This window comes from Oncorhynchus masou, chromosome 13 (assembly GCF_036934945.1).
Source record: "Oncorhynchus masou masou isolate Uvic2021 chromosome 13, UVic_Omas_1.1, whole genome shotgun sequence".
Classification (NCBI taxonomy): Eukaryota; Metazoa; Chordata; class Actinopteri; order Salmoniformes; family Salmonidae; genus Oncorhynchus; species Oncorhynchus masou.
In genome coordinates, this window is record NC_088224.1 from 35108447 (window position 1) to 35125381 (window position 16935).

Here is a 16935-nt window from a genome sequence, read left to right on the forward strand (position 1 = left end):
ACCAGCAAGCCAGTGACTCAGCCCCTGTAATAGGGTTAGAGGCAGAGAATCCCAGTGGAAAGAGGGGAACCGGCCAGGCAGAGACAGCAAGGGTGGTTCATTTTTTTTTGCCTTTACCTCCCTTATCTCACCTCATTTGCTCACATCGTATATAGACTTGTTGATACTGTATTATTGACTGTATGTTTGTTTTACTCCATGTGGAACTCCGTGTTGTTGTATGTGTCGAACTGCTTTGCTTTATCTTGGCCAGGTCGCAATTGTAAATGAGAACTTGTTCTCAACTTGCCTACCTGGTTAAATAAAGGTGAAATAAAAAATAAAAAATTGCTCCAGAGCCTTTCCGTTCACCTTCACACTCCTGGGCCAGGCTACACTCAATCATATGACCCACTGAAGAGATGAGTCTTCAGTAAAGACTTAAAGGTTGAGATCGAGTTTGCGTCTCTCAAATGGGTAGGCAGACCATTCCATAAAAATTGATCTCTATAGGAGAAAGCCCTGCCTCCACCTGTTTGTTTAGAAATTCTAGGGACAATTAGGAGGCCTGCGTCTTGTGACCGTAGCGTACGTGTAGGTATGTACGGCAGGACCAAATCAGAGAGATAGGTAGGAGCAAGCCCATGTAATGCTTTATAGGTTAGCAGTAAAACCTTGAAATCAGCCCTTGCCTTGTCAGGAAGCCAGTGTAGGGAGGCTAGCAATGGAGTAATATGATCAAATGTTTTGGTTCTTGTCAGGATTCTAGCAGCCGTATTTAGCACGAACTGAAGTTTATTTAGTGCTTTATCCGGGTAGCTGGAAAGTAGAGCATTGCAGTAGTCTAACCTACAAGTAAACAAAAGCATGGATTAATTTTTCTGCATTTCTGGACAGAAAGTCTGATTTTTGCAATGTTACGTAGATGGAAAAAATCTGTCCTTGAAACAGTCTTGGTATGTTCTTCAAAAGAGAGATCAGGGTCCAGAGTAACGCCGAGGTCCTTCACAGTTTTATTCGAGACGACTGTACAACCAGTAAGATTAATTGTCAGATTCAACAGAAGATCTCTTTGTTTCTTGGGACCTAGAACAAGCGTCTCAGTTTTGTCCGAGTTTAAAAGTAGAAAGTTTGCAGCCATTCACTTCCTTATGTCTGAAACACAGGCTTCTAGCGCGGGCAATTTTGGGGCTTCACCATGTTTCATTGAAATGTACAGCTGTGTGTCATCCGCATAGCAGTGAAAGTTAACATTATGTTTTCAAATGACATCCCCAAGAGGTAAAATATATAGTGAAAACAATAGTGGTCCTAAAACGGAACCTTGAGGAACACCGAAATTTACAGTTGATTTGTCAGAGGACAAGCCATTCATAGAGAGAAACTGATATCTTTCCGACAGATAAGATCTAAACCAGGCCAGAACTTGTCCGTGTAGACCAATTTGGATTTCCAATCCCTCCAAAAGAATGTGGTGACTGATGGTATCAAAAGCAGTACTAAGGTCTAGGAACACGAGGACAGATGCAGAGCCTCGGTCTGATGCCATTAAAAGGTTATTTACCACCTTCACAAGTGCAGTATCAGTGCTATGATGGGGTCTAAAACCAGACGGAAGCATTTCGTATACATTGTTTGTCTTCAGGAAGGCAGTGAGTTGCTGCGCAACAGCCTTTTATAACAATTTTGAGAGGAATTGAAGATTCAATGTCGGCCGAGAGTTTTTTATATTCTCTGGGTCAAGGTTTGGCTTTTTCAAGAGAGGCTTTACTACTGCCACTTTTAGTGAGTTTGGTACACATCCGTTGGATAGAGAGCCGATTATTATGTTCAACATAGGAGGGCCAAGCACAGGAAGCAGCTCTTTCAGTAGTTTAGTTGGAATAGGGTCCAGTATTCAGCTTGAAGGTTTAAGAGGCCATGATTATTTTCATCATTGTGTCAAGAGATATAGTATTAAAACACTTGAGTGTTGTATAACATTCTGTGATAAGCAGTGCCACTCGCGTGGCATATGTGAGTGCTACTACCTCTACCTGAGCCTCAGGCTTTGTGGTATAGGTCATTAAACGATTGCTTCTGCACCGCAGATTGAGGATCGAGCCCCCTTCAGCTTTTCTCTAAGATACAATAGAGTTATAGGCACAAAGAACTGTCGTGAAACTCTATCTAACTCTCCATTGAAAGTGCCATACATACCGGTCTGCACAAATTCTCTCCCAATCCATGTTCAGGGAAATCCAGGGATATTCAAGAAAGTCAGGCCTGATCTGCAACACATACCACGGGCTGTACAGTCAGTGTACATCTTCACTTTGTCTCAGCCTTTCCCTTTCTCTCTAACTACCCCAACCTAAGATGACGCCACCATAAAACTAAAACTCGGGCCTCACCCAAACCATTTTGATCAATTCCTCTTCCACAAGCCTTCCCCTCTTGACCTCTGCCCCTCTCTCATATCCCTCTCTCACATTCCCTCCGACTCTAGCTCAAACCCAACGGGGTCACCTTCAACCCCCCTTCTCTCATTACAAAACATTCAGTATTGACATTGGAGGCAGACATACCTTGCATTTTTATCACTGATCCAATTATGCAAGAGGGCAATGCTGATAAAGGTATTCAGGCGAAGGACTTTTTAAAAAGAGAGGTGGAGCAATTCTAGCTCGATCTCATATTTGTTGGCTAACAATGACCATAGGAACTGACAAGAAAGCACAAAAAGATATGGGAGCAGGCTAGAGCAATAATAAATAATAAAAAACATAGCCCATTGTTCTAACAACAGGGTTGAACAGTTTATTGTCTTTTTGGTCCTAAATGATCACAATCAGTGATGTCACTGATGGTCAATATACACTCACCGGACAGTTTATTAGGTACACCCATCTAATACTGAGCCGGACCCCCCCCCCCCCCCCCCCTTTGCCTCCAGAACAGCCTGAATTCTTTGGGGGAATTCTACAATGTGTTGGAAACGTTTCACAGGGATAATAGTTCCAGCTCATCCTAAAGAAGCTATATTGGGTAAATGTCTGGGGACTGGCCAGGCCACTTAAGTAAACTGAACTCACTGTCAAGTTCCAGGCAATGTTTTTCCCCTCCTCAATTGTCTAGTGTTGGTGATCGCGTGCCCACTGGATCGGCTTCTTCTTGTTTTTAGCTGATAGGAGTGGAACCTGGTGTGGTCGTCTGCTGCAATAGCCCATCTATGACAAGATTCAATGAGTTATGCATTCCGAGATGCCGTTCTGCACAACACTGTTGTACAGCGACGTTATTTGTCTGTTTGTGGCCCGCCTGTTAGCTTGCACAATTCTTGCCATTGTTATTCGACCTCTCTCATAAACAACCTGTTTTCGCCCACAGGACTGGACTTTGTTCCACCTTTTTAAGTAAAACATAAACACAGTAATGCGTGAAAAGCCCAGGAGGGCAGCCGTTTCTGAGAGACTGAATCCGGTGCACCTGGCACCGATGATCATACCATATTCAAAGTCGTTTACAGTGGGTCACTCGTTTTACCCATTCTAACTTTCATTCAAACAGTAACTGAATGCTTCATGGCTGCTTTATACAGCAAGCCACGGCCATGTTACTCGCTGTCTGTAGGAGCAATCCATTTTCGGGAACAAGGTGGTGTACCTAATAAATTGATCGGAGTATCCTAAAACGCTGTCTCTCATGGCATGACAACACAATTATTTAAGATCAGTATACCCACATAAACATGAGTTTTATACACCACACAAGGTTTGTTTGTGAGAAAGACAGAGTTGGTTGAGATTTGTGATTAGAATTACAGAGCAGAATTTGAATTAAATCGCATTTTTTAAGGTGTCCTTTAAGTTTTACTGTCAAAATGCTTGAAAACAGTTGAGAAGAAGGATACTGGCTCCCCACCATTCATCTTTCACTTTGATACTGATCTGTCATCTTGAACCAATTAAAACTTTAAAGTAAATATGACTACAATAACACATTTCATTGTGGAGTCAGACCACTCCCATAGAACCCAAATAATTGTACAGATTTGCTCTGATTGTCTACACACACATCATACAACCATGTAATGACAGTAGTACTAAGACAGTTTTCTTATACTCTGTTAAAGTGTATAAACTGTAGTATATGTGCAATTCATAATACAGACCAAAAAAAGGGTGATGCTTCTCTGTTTTATTCAATAGCAACTAAAGTACAGAAGTTGTCATTAACATATTTTGTATGGTTAGGTAATACTGCACTGTTGGAGCTAGAAACATAAGCATTTTGCTGCACCTGCGATACCATCTGCAAAATATGTGTACGCGACCAATAAAATTAGATTCGACACTGAGAAAAAAAGTTTTGACAAACCATATTAGGCAGGGTTGCATATCAGTTGCTGCTCGAAGCGTGAAACAGTGACGGCTCTGTTTCCGTACATTCCTTGCATCTTTATTTTCCTGCACTACATTTGTTTTTTCCTGCCGGGTCTAGTTACTTAGTCCACGGTGACAAAAATACTTCACCCTTCACCCTGTGGCCATAGCTTTGAATGGAATGCAGAGGCATCCATACACATATTCTGGAAAGAGAGAGGGTTGTAAAAACCAGTAGGCCCAAAGCACTCCAGCAGTGTAAACACATTTCTTTGCATAAGATTATTATTTCCGATTCCAATTTTAGCTTGCGCAATCTTAACATTTGATCAAGTTGTGTACGTTTTTGAAGCAAAGCACCCCTGATTCTAATTGCCTTTGGCTTATTGTAAAATAGTAGTTTGTGACTACACAAGACACGTACACGTTGCTACAATAGCACAAAGCAGAGATGTGAGGTTGGCGTTTAAGCAGGTAAACTGAGTATTGCTTTAATCTGTGAGAATTGAAAGAGAACTTGTCACTAGTAACTTGTTGGGACCCCAACCCCCCGTAAACATTTGAATACGTTTGAAAATAATAGTGCCCCTTGTGTGCACTGACTAATACCGTATTTCCTGGTATGGTACAAGAACGGTATGAATATCTGGATACTGCCCAACCCTAGTGGAGAGTTCGTGAAAACTTTATTCAGTCCAGGACACAGGCAGACAAGCTCAGTGTTGTTATTAAGCAGTTTTTTCCAAGCTGAGGAGTGGGGCATGGTTTACTGGTCATGGTTTACTGGGCGACTGAGGCGTGAACGCTCCGGAGGTCTCCAGCACGGTCTTCCGACGCACTGTCTCTTTGGCGACGTTGTGATTGAGCCGTCGCAACCGTTCCTAGAGAGATGGAGAAAGAGTGAAACTCAAGTGAGCATTGAAAGTCAGTAGCTTGACATAAAATACCACCTGAGCGGCATGAATTCAAAAGGCACCGAACAAAGCAGAATTGCCATGCCCATTGGAATTAAGGTATAGATACATGGGATGAACACCACATCACTGAATTTGACAGTGACACACATACAAATAGAGTGTTAGATATAAGGACAGGAGTAAAAGAAGGCCCACAAAATAGTATAAGACACTGCACAGGCAAAGAAAGAAAGCATCCAAGCTCTTGCTTTGAGCCACTGACCTGAGCATTCTGTAGTATGTTGTTGACCAGCACCACCCTGCGTCTTGCATTCAGCAGCTTTTTCACATAGGGGTCCAGGTCTAGCACCACCTTCTGGTGCTCATTTATCCTGCACAGCTCTAAAAATGAAAGGATGAGATGAGGATGACCGACAGGATGATTGGCTAATCTCAAAGAAAATGGATAAGGCAGCAGTCATTTTGGTAAGGTATTCAGCTGTTGTTCATGTCTTCAAATTTGTCAGATTGATTCTGTATATAATTAAAAGCAATGTATTTTTTATGACCTCATGAGAACCAGGCAGCACAGGAGCTTGTACAAGCCTTTACACACAAGCTTCGAAACCTGTGGTTATACTAGTCACATCACAACAGCCTCTGCCTGTCTCACACAGGGGTTTTCATGGGCTTGGCTTTCTTTCACAAGGTCAAGTGCATTAACCTGGCACCCGTCCACTTCCCTGTTCCCCCGGGAGTGCATATAAAGCATGTAAAAGTGAATAGTTTTACCTGTGGCTAGATTGTCTATGTGTTCTCGTAGTTCCACCTGGCTTTCCCTATAACAAAAAAACAAACACAATAGCATTATAAATACAGAAATATAGTAAAGTAACAAATCATGACTACTACAACAGACCGAGTGGTTACTGCAGAAGACATTCATAGCTAGCCTAGGCCTACAGCAGGTAACAAATGAATGAGGAAAGGACACATTCAGAATGTCCCTCCATAAAAACAGGACACTTCGAGACAATTGATTCTTCGTAGCAGGTTAGGAGAGCATTTTCTCTCACCTTAACCCTTTTCCTAACCTGCTATGTTAATTATCTTAACCTGCTGTGTACGTTCTCCTAGCCTGCTATGAAAAAGTATGTAACCGAGCTACCAACACAGAGAATAGTGAGGCACTGGACAGAAGAAGCAGACTCAAAGATGCAGGACGGTTTTGAGGATACTAATTGGAATATGTTCATCCACCCAGGACTCATCCATCAACATTGAGGAATATACATTGTCAGTCACAGGCTTCAATAGGAAATGTGTTGATGATGTACCCACAATAACAATCCGAACATACCCCAAACAAAAACCCTTGGTGGACGGAGATATCCGTACCATTCTGAGAGCTCGTACTGCAGCATTCAATGTCAGCAGAACGAACCACGATGACTCGGTGGCCAGCAACATGTACAGGGCAAGCAGGTACAAGCTCCACAAATCTATTAGGGATTGCAAAAAGACAATACAGACTCAAACTTGAATTTATGTTAGAGAGCACAGACTCGCAACACATGGGACAAGGACTACAGACTATCACGGACTACAAAGGCAAATCCAGCTGTGTGATGCCAACTGGAGTGTCCATCTCAGACGAGCTTAACACATTCTATTCAATCCAGGAAGGACGGCCAGGCGTATTCTCAGACATCTTCAACCTGTCCCTGTCCTTGTCCAGGCTGTGGTCCCCACCTGCTTCAAGGAGCCCACCGTCATCCAAGTGCCCAAGGAAAACAAGGTGACATGGCCAAATGACTATCACCCAGTCATTATGAAGTGCTTGAAGAGGCTGGTCACAGCTCAAATTAAAGCCAGACTGCCAGGCACACTGGACCTGACCGCAAGGCCCCCTAACAGGTTGTGAAGACGGCCCAGTACATCACTGGGACTGTGCTCCCACCCATCTAGGTCATCTACTCAAAACGGTGCCTGAGGAATGCCCACAGAACCATCAAGAACCCCACACATGAGCTGTTCACTCCCGAAACAGTCCGCCTGATGGTAAGGAACACGGGGTCTGATACCAAGAGGCTCAGAGACAGTTTCTATCTACAAGCCATCAGACTGCTGAACACTTGAACTGGACTGACCACCTGCTCTGATTCCCCACACCTTAGCACACATGCACTCACACACACATTCATGCTTCAGATATCTTTAAAAAATAAAATGAAAAAGTAGGCGCATGGATTAGAAAACCAGTCAGTATCTGGTGTGACCACCATTTGCCTCATGCATTTGCCTCGTGACACATCTGCTTTGCATAGAGTTGATCAGGCTGTTTATTGTGGCCTGTGGAATGTTGTCCCAGTCCTCTTCAATGGCTGTGCAAAGTTGTTGGATATTGGCGGGAACTGGAAAATGCTGTCGTACAGATCGACCCAGAGCATCCCAAACATGCTCAGTGGGTGACATGTCTGGTGACTATACAGGCCATGGAAGAACTGGGACGTTTTCAGCTTCTAGGAATTCTGTACAGATCCTTAATGAACGGTTCGACAATGGGCCTCAGGATCTCGTCACGGTATCTCTGTGCATTCAAATTTACATAAAATGTTTCTCTATCGAAGTGGCGTGTTTTTAGGGAATCTCCCTCCCTGGGACTAAACCCCTCCCTCTGCAACTGGATCCTGGACTTCCTGAGGGGCCGCCCCCAGGTGGTAAGGGTAGGTAACAACACATCTGCCCCTCAGGGGTGCGTGATCAATCCCCTCCTGTACTCCCTGTTCACACATTACTGCATGGCCAAGCACAACTCCAACACCATCATTAAGTTTGCCAACGACAACAGTGGTAGGCCTGATAATCGACAACGATGAGACAGCCTATAGGAAGATGGTCAGAGACCTGGCAGAGTGTTCCCAGGATAACAACCTCTCCATCAACGTGATCAAGACAAAGATGATGATTGTGGACTACAGGAAAAGGAGGACCGAGCACGCCCCCATTCTCATCGACGGGGCTGAAGTGGAGCAGGTTGAGAGCTTCAAGTTCCTTGGTGTCCACATCACCAACAAAGTATCATGGTCCAAACACACCAAGCCCCTCGTGAAGAGGGCACAACAACTCCTTTTCCCCCTCAGGACACTGAAAAGATTTGGCATAGGTCCTCAGATCATCAAAAAGTTCTACAGCTGCCCCATAGAGAGCATCCTGACTTGTTGCATCACCACCTGGTATGGCAACTGCTCAGCCTCTGACTGCAAGGCACTACAGAGGGTAGTGCATACTGCATACAGCCCAGTACATCACTGGGGCCAAGCTTCCTGCCATCCAGGACCTCTATACCAGGCGGTGTCAGAGGAAGGTCCAAAAGATTGTCAAAGACTCCAGCCACCCTAGTCATAGACCATTCTCTCTGCTACTGCACGACAAGCAGTACCGGAGTGCCAAGTCTCGTTCCAAAAGGCTTCTTAACAGCTTCTAACCCCAAGCCAAAAGACTCCTGAACAGCTAATTAAATGGCTATCTGGACTTTTCGCTGCTGCTACTCTCCGTTTATTATCCATACATAGTCACTTTACCTCTACATACATGTAAATATTACCTCGACAAACCTGTGCCCCCGCACATTCACTCTGTACCCCTTGTATATCAAATAAAAGTTAATTTAGCCTCGCTACCGTTATTTTATTGTTGCTCCATAAATAAATAAATATATTATTTTATTATTTTAACTTCAGTTGATTTGAGTAAATACTTTAACACGTTCTTAAAACTGCTTTGTTGGTTAAGGGCTTGTAGGTAAGCATTTCACTGTAAGGTCTAAACTTTTGTATTCGGCGCATGTCACAAATACAACTTCATTTGATTTACAAGGGAAGGAGGGGCTGGATCACGGGACTGTCATGATGATGGAATTAGTTTATTGCCGCATTCTAAACAACTGGGAACTCTCCGACTTCGATTTCAGTTCGTTCAAAACGACTGAGACTATCGGAAGAAAACCGAGCTTCAACTGAGATTATTTCTTTTGAACGGTCAAGCAACACGGAATTCCAAGTCGGGAACTCGGGACACTTTTCAGAGCTCCGACTTTCTACCTGGAAATCTGACCTCGTTTGTTCCGAGTTGTCTTGAACGCACCATATGTGTCTAGCAAGCTAACGAGCTGTGATTGAAGGGAACAGTATCTAGCAAGCACAATTGAAGTTGAAGCAAAAATCTTGCCAGCTACCCACCTCACTGAGTGCACATGAAAATCAAGCTGTTGGACAGCTGGTTTCAAGAGGCCAAGCAGTCCCTCTGCAATTGCATCTTTGCCTGAGGGAGTCTCCACAACAGCTAGGGCAGCCATTCCTCTTCCAGAACCAGAAGTGATAACAAGAAACGTAAAGCACGCCAGGAAGTAGCTTTGTGACGTAGCTGTAAAGCCTCTCCATTTTCCGTCGTCAGGTCGTTAGCACCATTTTGTAAGGAAAGGAAAGGAAAGGAGAGAGGGAGAATAGGCTGGCCTCAGTTTATATATTTGTTTTAAGTATATGTTGTTTTAATCACTGTAGCTAGCTAGTGTAGTTTGTATTTTAGTAGTATCCGTAAGAGCAAGGTGAAATAAAACATCTAGTGAGTAGTGGATCCAGATCTGTCGGTTGTAACTAGCTTAACGTTCGCTGCTAACGTTAACTGGTCTATCGCTCAAGCTAAGGAGCTTGCTAGCAAAGTGATACACGAGTATCGGCAAAACAAGCGACGATCAAAGTGAGTTTACCAATAATCGACTATTGGACTTGTTTGAGACAATGTTGACTGTTTTTAGTTAGATATTTCATAACTAGCTACGTTGGCGAATAATTTGCAGGCTCGATAGGACGCCAGCCTTAACTTCAGTTTACAGGCTCCTATTGCTTTTCGCACAGTCACAGCCTACTTCGTTCATTAGCTAGTAAACGTAGTTAGCTAGCTTTCGTAGTTGCCCCGTCTCTCGTTGGCATTCCGAAGCAGTGAAGTCTACTCATTTGCTACATTTGTTTTATGAACTGGACGTGTATATTGTGCCTTTCGGGAAAATCCGTGATATGTTTATTTCGAGCCCGTGGCGCGGCCCTTTTGCGTCTTTTCTTCAAATGATTTATCCAACATTAACGTTAGTTGGTAAATGAAAGGATACTAGCTAATTGCATACCAGAACTAGTCAAACGCAAGCTAGTTGTCTACTAACTAAGCTGACCATTTTGCCAGCTAAATATAATGGATTATTATGAAACTAGCTAGTAACGTTACCTACGACCTTGAATGGTTATGCACAAATGGAATGACCAACACTGGTATATTTCCTTCTCCTGGCTCGTGAAATTGTTTTTCTAACCAATTCCCCTCCCCTGGCACCTCTGAATTTTACCTACCCCACCCTCCCTACCCCTTTCTTTCCCTCTCATATGTTGCTGGTTCCAAGGAGTTCCAGTGAAGTCAAAATGAGTGCTCCCTCCTCCCAAAAAGTTGTGCTGAAAAGCACCACCAAGCAGTCCCTGAATGAGCGGTGAGACGCGCTACGCACCCTGACAGCACTAAGCGAGGCGAAGGTCGAAAAAGTGGTACAGACGGCCCTAGTGGGCTCTACTACGGAAGGCCACTGTTGGGGACCAGACATGGACGCTAGGCTGCCCGGGGCAGACGTGTGCGCTGCTCACTCAAAATGCATGCCATATTCACTGTTTGCTGACATTAGAAGTTTGGAGTGCCTTTTGTGTGAGCAGCGCACACTTAGACCCAAGGAGAGAGGGTAACAGTGATGCTTGGTAAGGCGATGGCCGAGAATGGGCACAGGCCGCACTCCTGATATGCCCCGGCACTCCTCTCTGTGTGTCACACATTGGTGCAGTCCCAAAATATACTGTACATATGGGAGAGGAGACACCAAACCAACGAAAAGGGGAGGGTTCACCCTCCCGCTCCTCTCCCACCCTCTCTCTACACACACAACTCTCTCTCAACTAAATTACTGTTTAGCCATTTTGTGTCCTTTTCCTCTTCTTTGCTACCACTTTCATTTTCAGTTCTCTGTGCTCTGAAGTCTTTCTGTGAGACTAGGTGCCCAGTCCTAGCCCGGACGTGACCACCCCCCCTTTCCTTGCTCTTCTCTCCCCCTTTTCCTCCTATTCTCATATGTGTGGTGTGAGCACAAGGCACGGTCCGGGCTGTAAGTGGCTGGGTTGCCAGATACCCCTCCAGTCCTGGGCCTCCAACCTCTGCCAGGCCTTTTTCGCGGGCTGATGCCATCAAAACAGGGTGGCATGGAGGCCTGTAAGTGGCAATCACTCTCCTCTCTTGTCATCCACTTTCCTTTCTCTCTGTTTTCTCTTCTGCCTTTCTCATTCTTGTCTTCCAATCTGTCCCATCTGTTCCAGTGTTTCTTCTGCTTTTTCTATCTTTCCACTTTTGTTTTTTATTTTATGTGCTGAATTGCTTCCAGAAAGCATTTTGGGTTGTCAAATACTTAACAATGAGAGAGAGCGAAACAAAGAGAGTGAGGTGCCAACAAGCGGGGCATTCATAACACACGCCACAGCTCCTGTGGCCGTGTCCATGGTATGAGAAATGACTTGATTTGGAACCATCCCTCCCCCTCCGTATCCTCTCTCTCTCTCCCTCCTTTACCCCTTCTCTGTCCCGCTCCCCTCCCCTCCAAAGCTTCACTACCATGCTGAAGAACAAGGCGCCGACAGCGGTGAGTGTGCGAGCCACCATGCAGCAGCAACACATGGCCAGTGCCCGCAACCGCCGCCTCGCCCAGCAAATGGAGAACAGGCCCTCTGTGCAGGCTGCTCTGCACCACAAGCAGGTGAGACCAGGTGATCCAGCTCAATTACTCTTTCTGCAATTCCTCACCTTCTCAACAGTATTGGAGGAGATGGCCCAAGTCCCTTCTCTCGGGCCTTCTTCTCCAGTGCATTTTGAGGAGGAATCGGGGAAAGATTAATTGAGAGTGCCAAATGGGGAGATATCTGAAGCACGGTAAACAGGTGAGATTGCGAGGGGAATGGCACACCGGAAACAGGCCATGTTCTTCAAATGTGTAAGAAGGAGATCGGATACAGGAAAAAGGCTACACTTAATCAATAGATATTAGGAAATGCTTGATGCAGACCTAGAGTGCACCATAGAGCAAAGGTTAATATACAGATCACATAAATGGCTGAGTGTTTGGGTCAAGCACTGAAGTGACAACTTGACAAATGCAGCACAAGAGTTCAACACCTCCCTATCCCTGCCACTTGGTATCAACCTCCCACCTAACCTTCCCAGAGCCTGAAGCAGCGCCTGGGGAAGAGCAACATCCAGGCCAGGCTGGGCCGGCCCATCGGGGCCTTGATGCGGGGGGGTGCTGGCGGCCGGGGATTCGCTGTTGGAGGGATGCGGGGGATGACAAGAGGAGGCCTGCGAGGCCGCGGCAGAGGAGCTCTGAGGGGCGCTATGGCTCTGAGAGGTGAGCATTTGGTACCACACAGCAAAACCTACTGCTACAATGTTAGAACTGAAAACGTTGGCTTCATAAATTGTTGAAAGACATTTGATGAGACATTTGATGATTTCTCTGAAATGTTCTACTCTGGGACTGGAATATACTTTCCACAGTGATGTCCAGGCTTTTCAGTATGACTTGTACTTTTTTGCACAGGGGAAAGGCAAACTTTATTATTTTAAGGAGTGACATGATCTCATCTGTAAACTAGCTTGAGCAAATACACCCTGCTGAATTGAATGGAATAGTCCAGGTGGATCTGTCATAGTATATATTTTTTTCTTTATTTAACTAGGCAAGTCAGTTAAGAACAAATTCTTATTTTCAATGACGGCCTAGGAACAGTGGGTTAACTGTTCAGGGGCAGAATGACAGATTCAGATTTGTACCTTGTCAGCTCGGGGGTAACCTTCCAGTTACTAGTCCAACGCTCTAACCACTAGGCTACCCTGCTTCGCCCCCTGGTTTACTATTTACAATCATAGTGACTCCACCATCCATAAACCCCCTGCTGTCCTGGTTTGTCCGGCACCTGTTGTACTACTGAGCATGTGGTGACAAATCTAACAGCTGCACTGCCCCTGCTTATCCACAGTCACCCCACACCCACTTCTACACACTCCCGGTGGAGGGGATTGGGGATTTTGTACTCAATTTAGACAACAACAAAAAAATAACAGTAATACTTCAAGTGAAATTCATTTAAATACGTCCCAGTTTAAAATGTAATGGTGCAGATACAAGATGTGCACCGTGGTCACATATATGTTGCATATAATGCATAACTGTGGCATTTCAGGTTTTAAAAAAGAAAGAAAATGTTGGTCATAGCATTTGAAGTGATATTAGTGCACTTTCACTGTAGAACAAATTGTTATTCAGTCAGAATACCCCATGCCTAGTTAGAACAGAAGTGACTTGAGAATACATGGGCAAGGCACGCGGCAAACAGCTCTAACCTGTCTGTCATGGCGTAAAACAAGTTGGAGTATAAATTACATGCGTAACATGTTTTACCCGTTCATAGAATTTGAATACTTAAGCTGCTTTAGTTAAGTTGGTGGCTGAGATGTGGGTCAATGATGGGCATATAAAAAGTTTGTGTTCACTTGACAACTTTGTTCTTAAACTGAAATGTGGTAAACTAAGTCACTAGTTAACTCCTCCTTTGTTGTGTCCTGATAGGGAATCGCCTTTCCCCAGGCATGGGCCAGATGCGTGGCAGAGGGGGTCCAGGCCGTGTGGCCCTTCGTAGGGGGATGCGTCAAAGAGGGGCTGCTGGTCGTGGAGGTGCCTTTGGCAGAGGAGCTGGAAGAGGAGTGGGAGCCAGGGGTAAGGAACTGGATTCAGAGTTCGGATTCATTTCATCTGTAAATTGACACATCACAGTCTACCTCAAGATTCTTGTTTACGTGAACACTTATACAGCAAACATTTTGTTAACGCATTGTGATTCCATCTTAAACATTTTTTGGGGGGTGTGTTGACCACCATATTTCCCTCCAGGACGAGGTGGTCTGCGTGGGCGTGGTGGCTTCGCTGGCAGGGGTGGTGGCCGCGGTCGCGGGGGTGGAAGAGGAGGCCGCGGCAGGGGTGGTGGCCCAGGAATGACCCGCGAGCAGCTGGACAACCAGCTTGACGCCTATATGTCCAAGACCAAGGGCAACCTGGACGCTGAGCTGGACGCGTACATGGCCCAGGCTGACCCAGAGGGCATGGAGTGAACCAGGACCTCCACCGCGAGAGTAGGGACTCCTTCAACAGGCCCACACTGAGACAGTGCTGATAACATGAAAGACGCAGAGAGAAGCTTGTATAGTACTATTACACCAAACAAATGTAATGATAAACGCACTTACGTAAACTCTGTGCACTGTCTCACATTACATGGCAAAACTTTGTGATGTGATCACAACCTCTGCTTGAATATACAACTCACATTCACTGACGCACATGCATACAAACACACTTGTTCTAAAATTGTGGGCCTATGAAGAGAACTGTTCGAAATTGAACTTTTTCCTGAATGTGGACTTGACCATTCTATCAGTATCAGTACAAAGTAGACTCGCACCGGCACAGTTTGAAACATTTTTCCTGTGTGTGCATGAAGAATGCAAAGATCTTTTAAACTTGAATGGACGACACTGACCGGAGCAGACTTAAAGAACCAACATCATCAACGCTCCTGAAATGCCTGCTTTTTGGACCAGAATCTCTTGGCAGAATCTGTTTTGAAGCTGAATTGGGACTATTACCGAACTTTGCGTCTATTTCCATATGGTTAAAAGTGCTTTAGCTCCATCATGTCTAACTAGCATCCACTTCTTATATTTCGTAAACCTATTTTTTACTGCCATGTTTTTATGTTAGGATTTGTATTTAGTATTGGATGCTCCTTTTACTGTGTTAGCAGAAGTGTACAAGGACTTGACTCTCGAGTAGAAAAATCAAATGAAAATTACAAGGGGAATTCTCGAAAAATATTGTGTTTTTATTCTATTTAACGCCACCAACTTAAGCTTTGCTCCTGGAGAATTTAAATATGTTGCTGTCTTTGGTTGAAACTCCCCTAACAGCATTTTATGGATGCTTGTCATACCAAATAAGCAACTACACGAGATGCTATATATTTCAATCCAAGTTGCAAAGGTGTACGAGTGGTCTCCCCCCCCCCCCCCCCCGTGTCAATTGTAAGAATTTGAGATGGTCTATAAAAAAAACAGGTTGTTGTACACCACTCGTAAAGTGAGTGAAAATGTTTTCAGATTGTGTCCATCTGGATGAAACTAAACTCCAAATGCTATGTAATTCCCTCTCCTTCCAACTGGTTATTGTCATAGAATAGAGAATAAACGTTCATCTTCTTTTAACATAGTAGTTGTTTGGGTATTGGTTCCATCACACGTTCTCTCAAGACTAATACACTGCGAGCACTTGGTTAAATCACCATACACTCACTGGCCAGCTTTTTGGGTACTCCATCCCTTACCCGAAAATGGATGCTATATAAAGCAGACAGGGATCAAGTTACTGTTCGTCTGAGTTAGAATGGGGAAAAATGAGTGACCTAAGCAACTTTGAACGTGGTATGATTGTCAGTGCCAGATCCAATATTTCCTTAACAGCCGGCCTCCTGGGCTTCTCACGCACGGCAGTGTCGAGGGATTGCAGAGAATGGTGCAACAAACAAAACATCCAGTCAGCGGCAGTCATGTGGGGTGGGGGGGGGGAGCTTGTAGATGAGGTCAGAGTATGGCAAGCTAATGGGGGCCACAAACAGACAAATAACGGAGCGGTACAACAGTGTGAACCCTGACCTCAACCTCTTCGAAAACCTTTGGGATGAATTGGAATGCCGACTGCGAGCCAGGCCTAATCGCCCAACATCACTCCTGTGGCTGAATGGAAGCAAGTCCCGCAGCAATGTTCCATACCTAGTGGAAAGCCTTCCCAGAAGAGTGGAGGCTGTTATAGCAGCAAAGGGGGGACCAACTCCAAATTAATGCCCATGATTTCAGAATTTGATGCGCAGGTGTCCACATACTTTTGGTCATGTAGTGCAATTTGTAAAGGACCTAAGTACAAGTTAATTCTACTTCTGATCTTATATTTTAACAATACCATAAGTTCCTCTGTAGCAATTGTAATTATTCTATAGTGCAACATTGCATTGTAGTTGAGATTAGTGTTTTGTTTTTTCATGAACACAGTCCCTGTAATTAAAATGTCTCAACTCAAAGCTTTATCACACAGCAATTAATATGTAACGGTTAATACATAATTTGAATAATTACAGGGTTACTACCCAAACAACACTATAAATTACCTTTGTTGAAAGCCTAATGGTCTACTTATTGGTAGATCTTGTTGATAAAAGTGCATGTCTGTGATTTTGAATAGATAAGAATATCCACGCATTTCAATATATTCTCCCCTACGTATTTATTTGGACAGTGAAGCTAAAACCTTTAATTTGTCTATACTCCAGCATAGTCCCTCCATTTGAAGGTGTCATAAGTATTTGGACAAATTATAGTGTATTACATTTAGTAAAAGGTTTACTAAATGTAACACAATAAGTGAATTTGTCCAAATAATTATGACACTTTCAAATAGGGGGAATAGATACATCAAGTGCTTTCATTTCTAAAGCTACAACATATGTATCAAAATA

General features: G+C 44.3%; 2 protein-coding genes across 3 annotated transcripts; one reads left to right on the forward strand and one right to left on the reverse strand.

The window, feature by feature from the left end:
- Positions 1–4143: 4143 nt before the first annotated feature.
- LOC135552150 (SNARE-associated protein Snapin-like) lies at positions 4144–9624 on the reverse strand. Its single transcript, XM_064983593.1, has 4 exons — positions 9481–9624; positions 6032–6078; positions 5523–5641; positions 4144–5224 (listed from the first exon to the last, which is right to left on the reverse strand). Exons 1-4 carry the CDS (start codon positions 9594–9596, stop codon positions 5117–5119), a joined length of 390 nt encoding a protein of 129 aa, XP_064839665.1. The 5' UTR covers positions 9597–9624; the 3' UTR covers positions 4144–5116.
- Positions 9625–9666: 42 nt separating this feature from the next.
- On the forward strand, positions 9667–15635 carry LOC135552149 (chromatin target of PRMT1 protein-like). 2 transcript variants are annotated; one of them, XM_064983590.1, is made up of 6 exons: positions 9667–9997; positions 10692–10775; positions 11927–12077; positions 12542–12722; positions 13944–14090; positions 14265–15635. In XM_064983590.1, the coding sequence occupies exons 2-6, from the start codon at positions 10711–10713 to the stop codon at positions 14480–14482; spliced, it is 762 nt and encodes a 253-aa protein (XP_064839662.1). In that variant the 5' UTR covers positions 9667–9997; positions 10692–10710; the 3' UTR covers positions 14483–15635. The 2 variants fall into 2 exon arrangements, with proteins under 2 accessions (XP_064839662.1, XP_064839663.1); XM_064983591.1 differs by lacking the exons at positions 9667–9997; positions 10692–10775 and adding an exon at positions 10782–11034.
- Positions 15636–16935: the final 1300 nt, after the last annotated feature.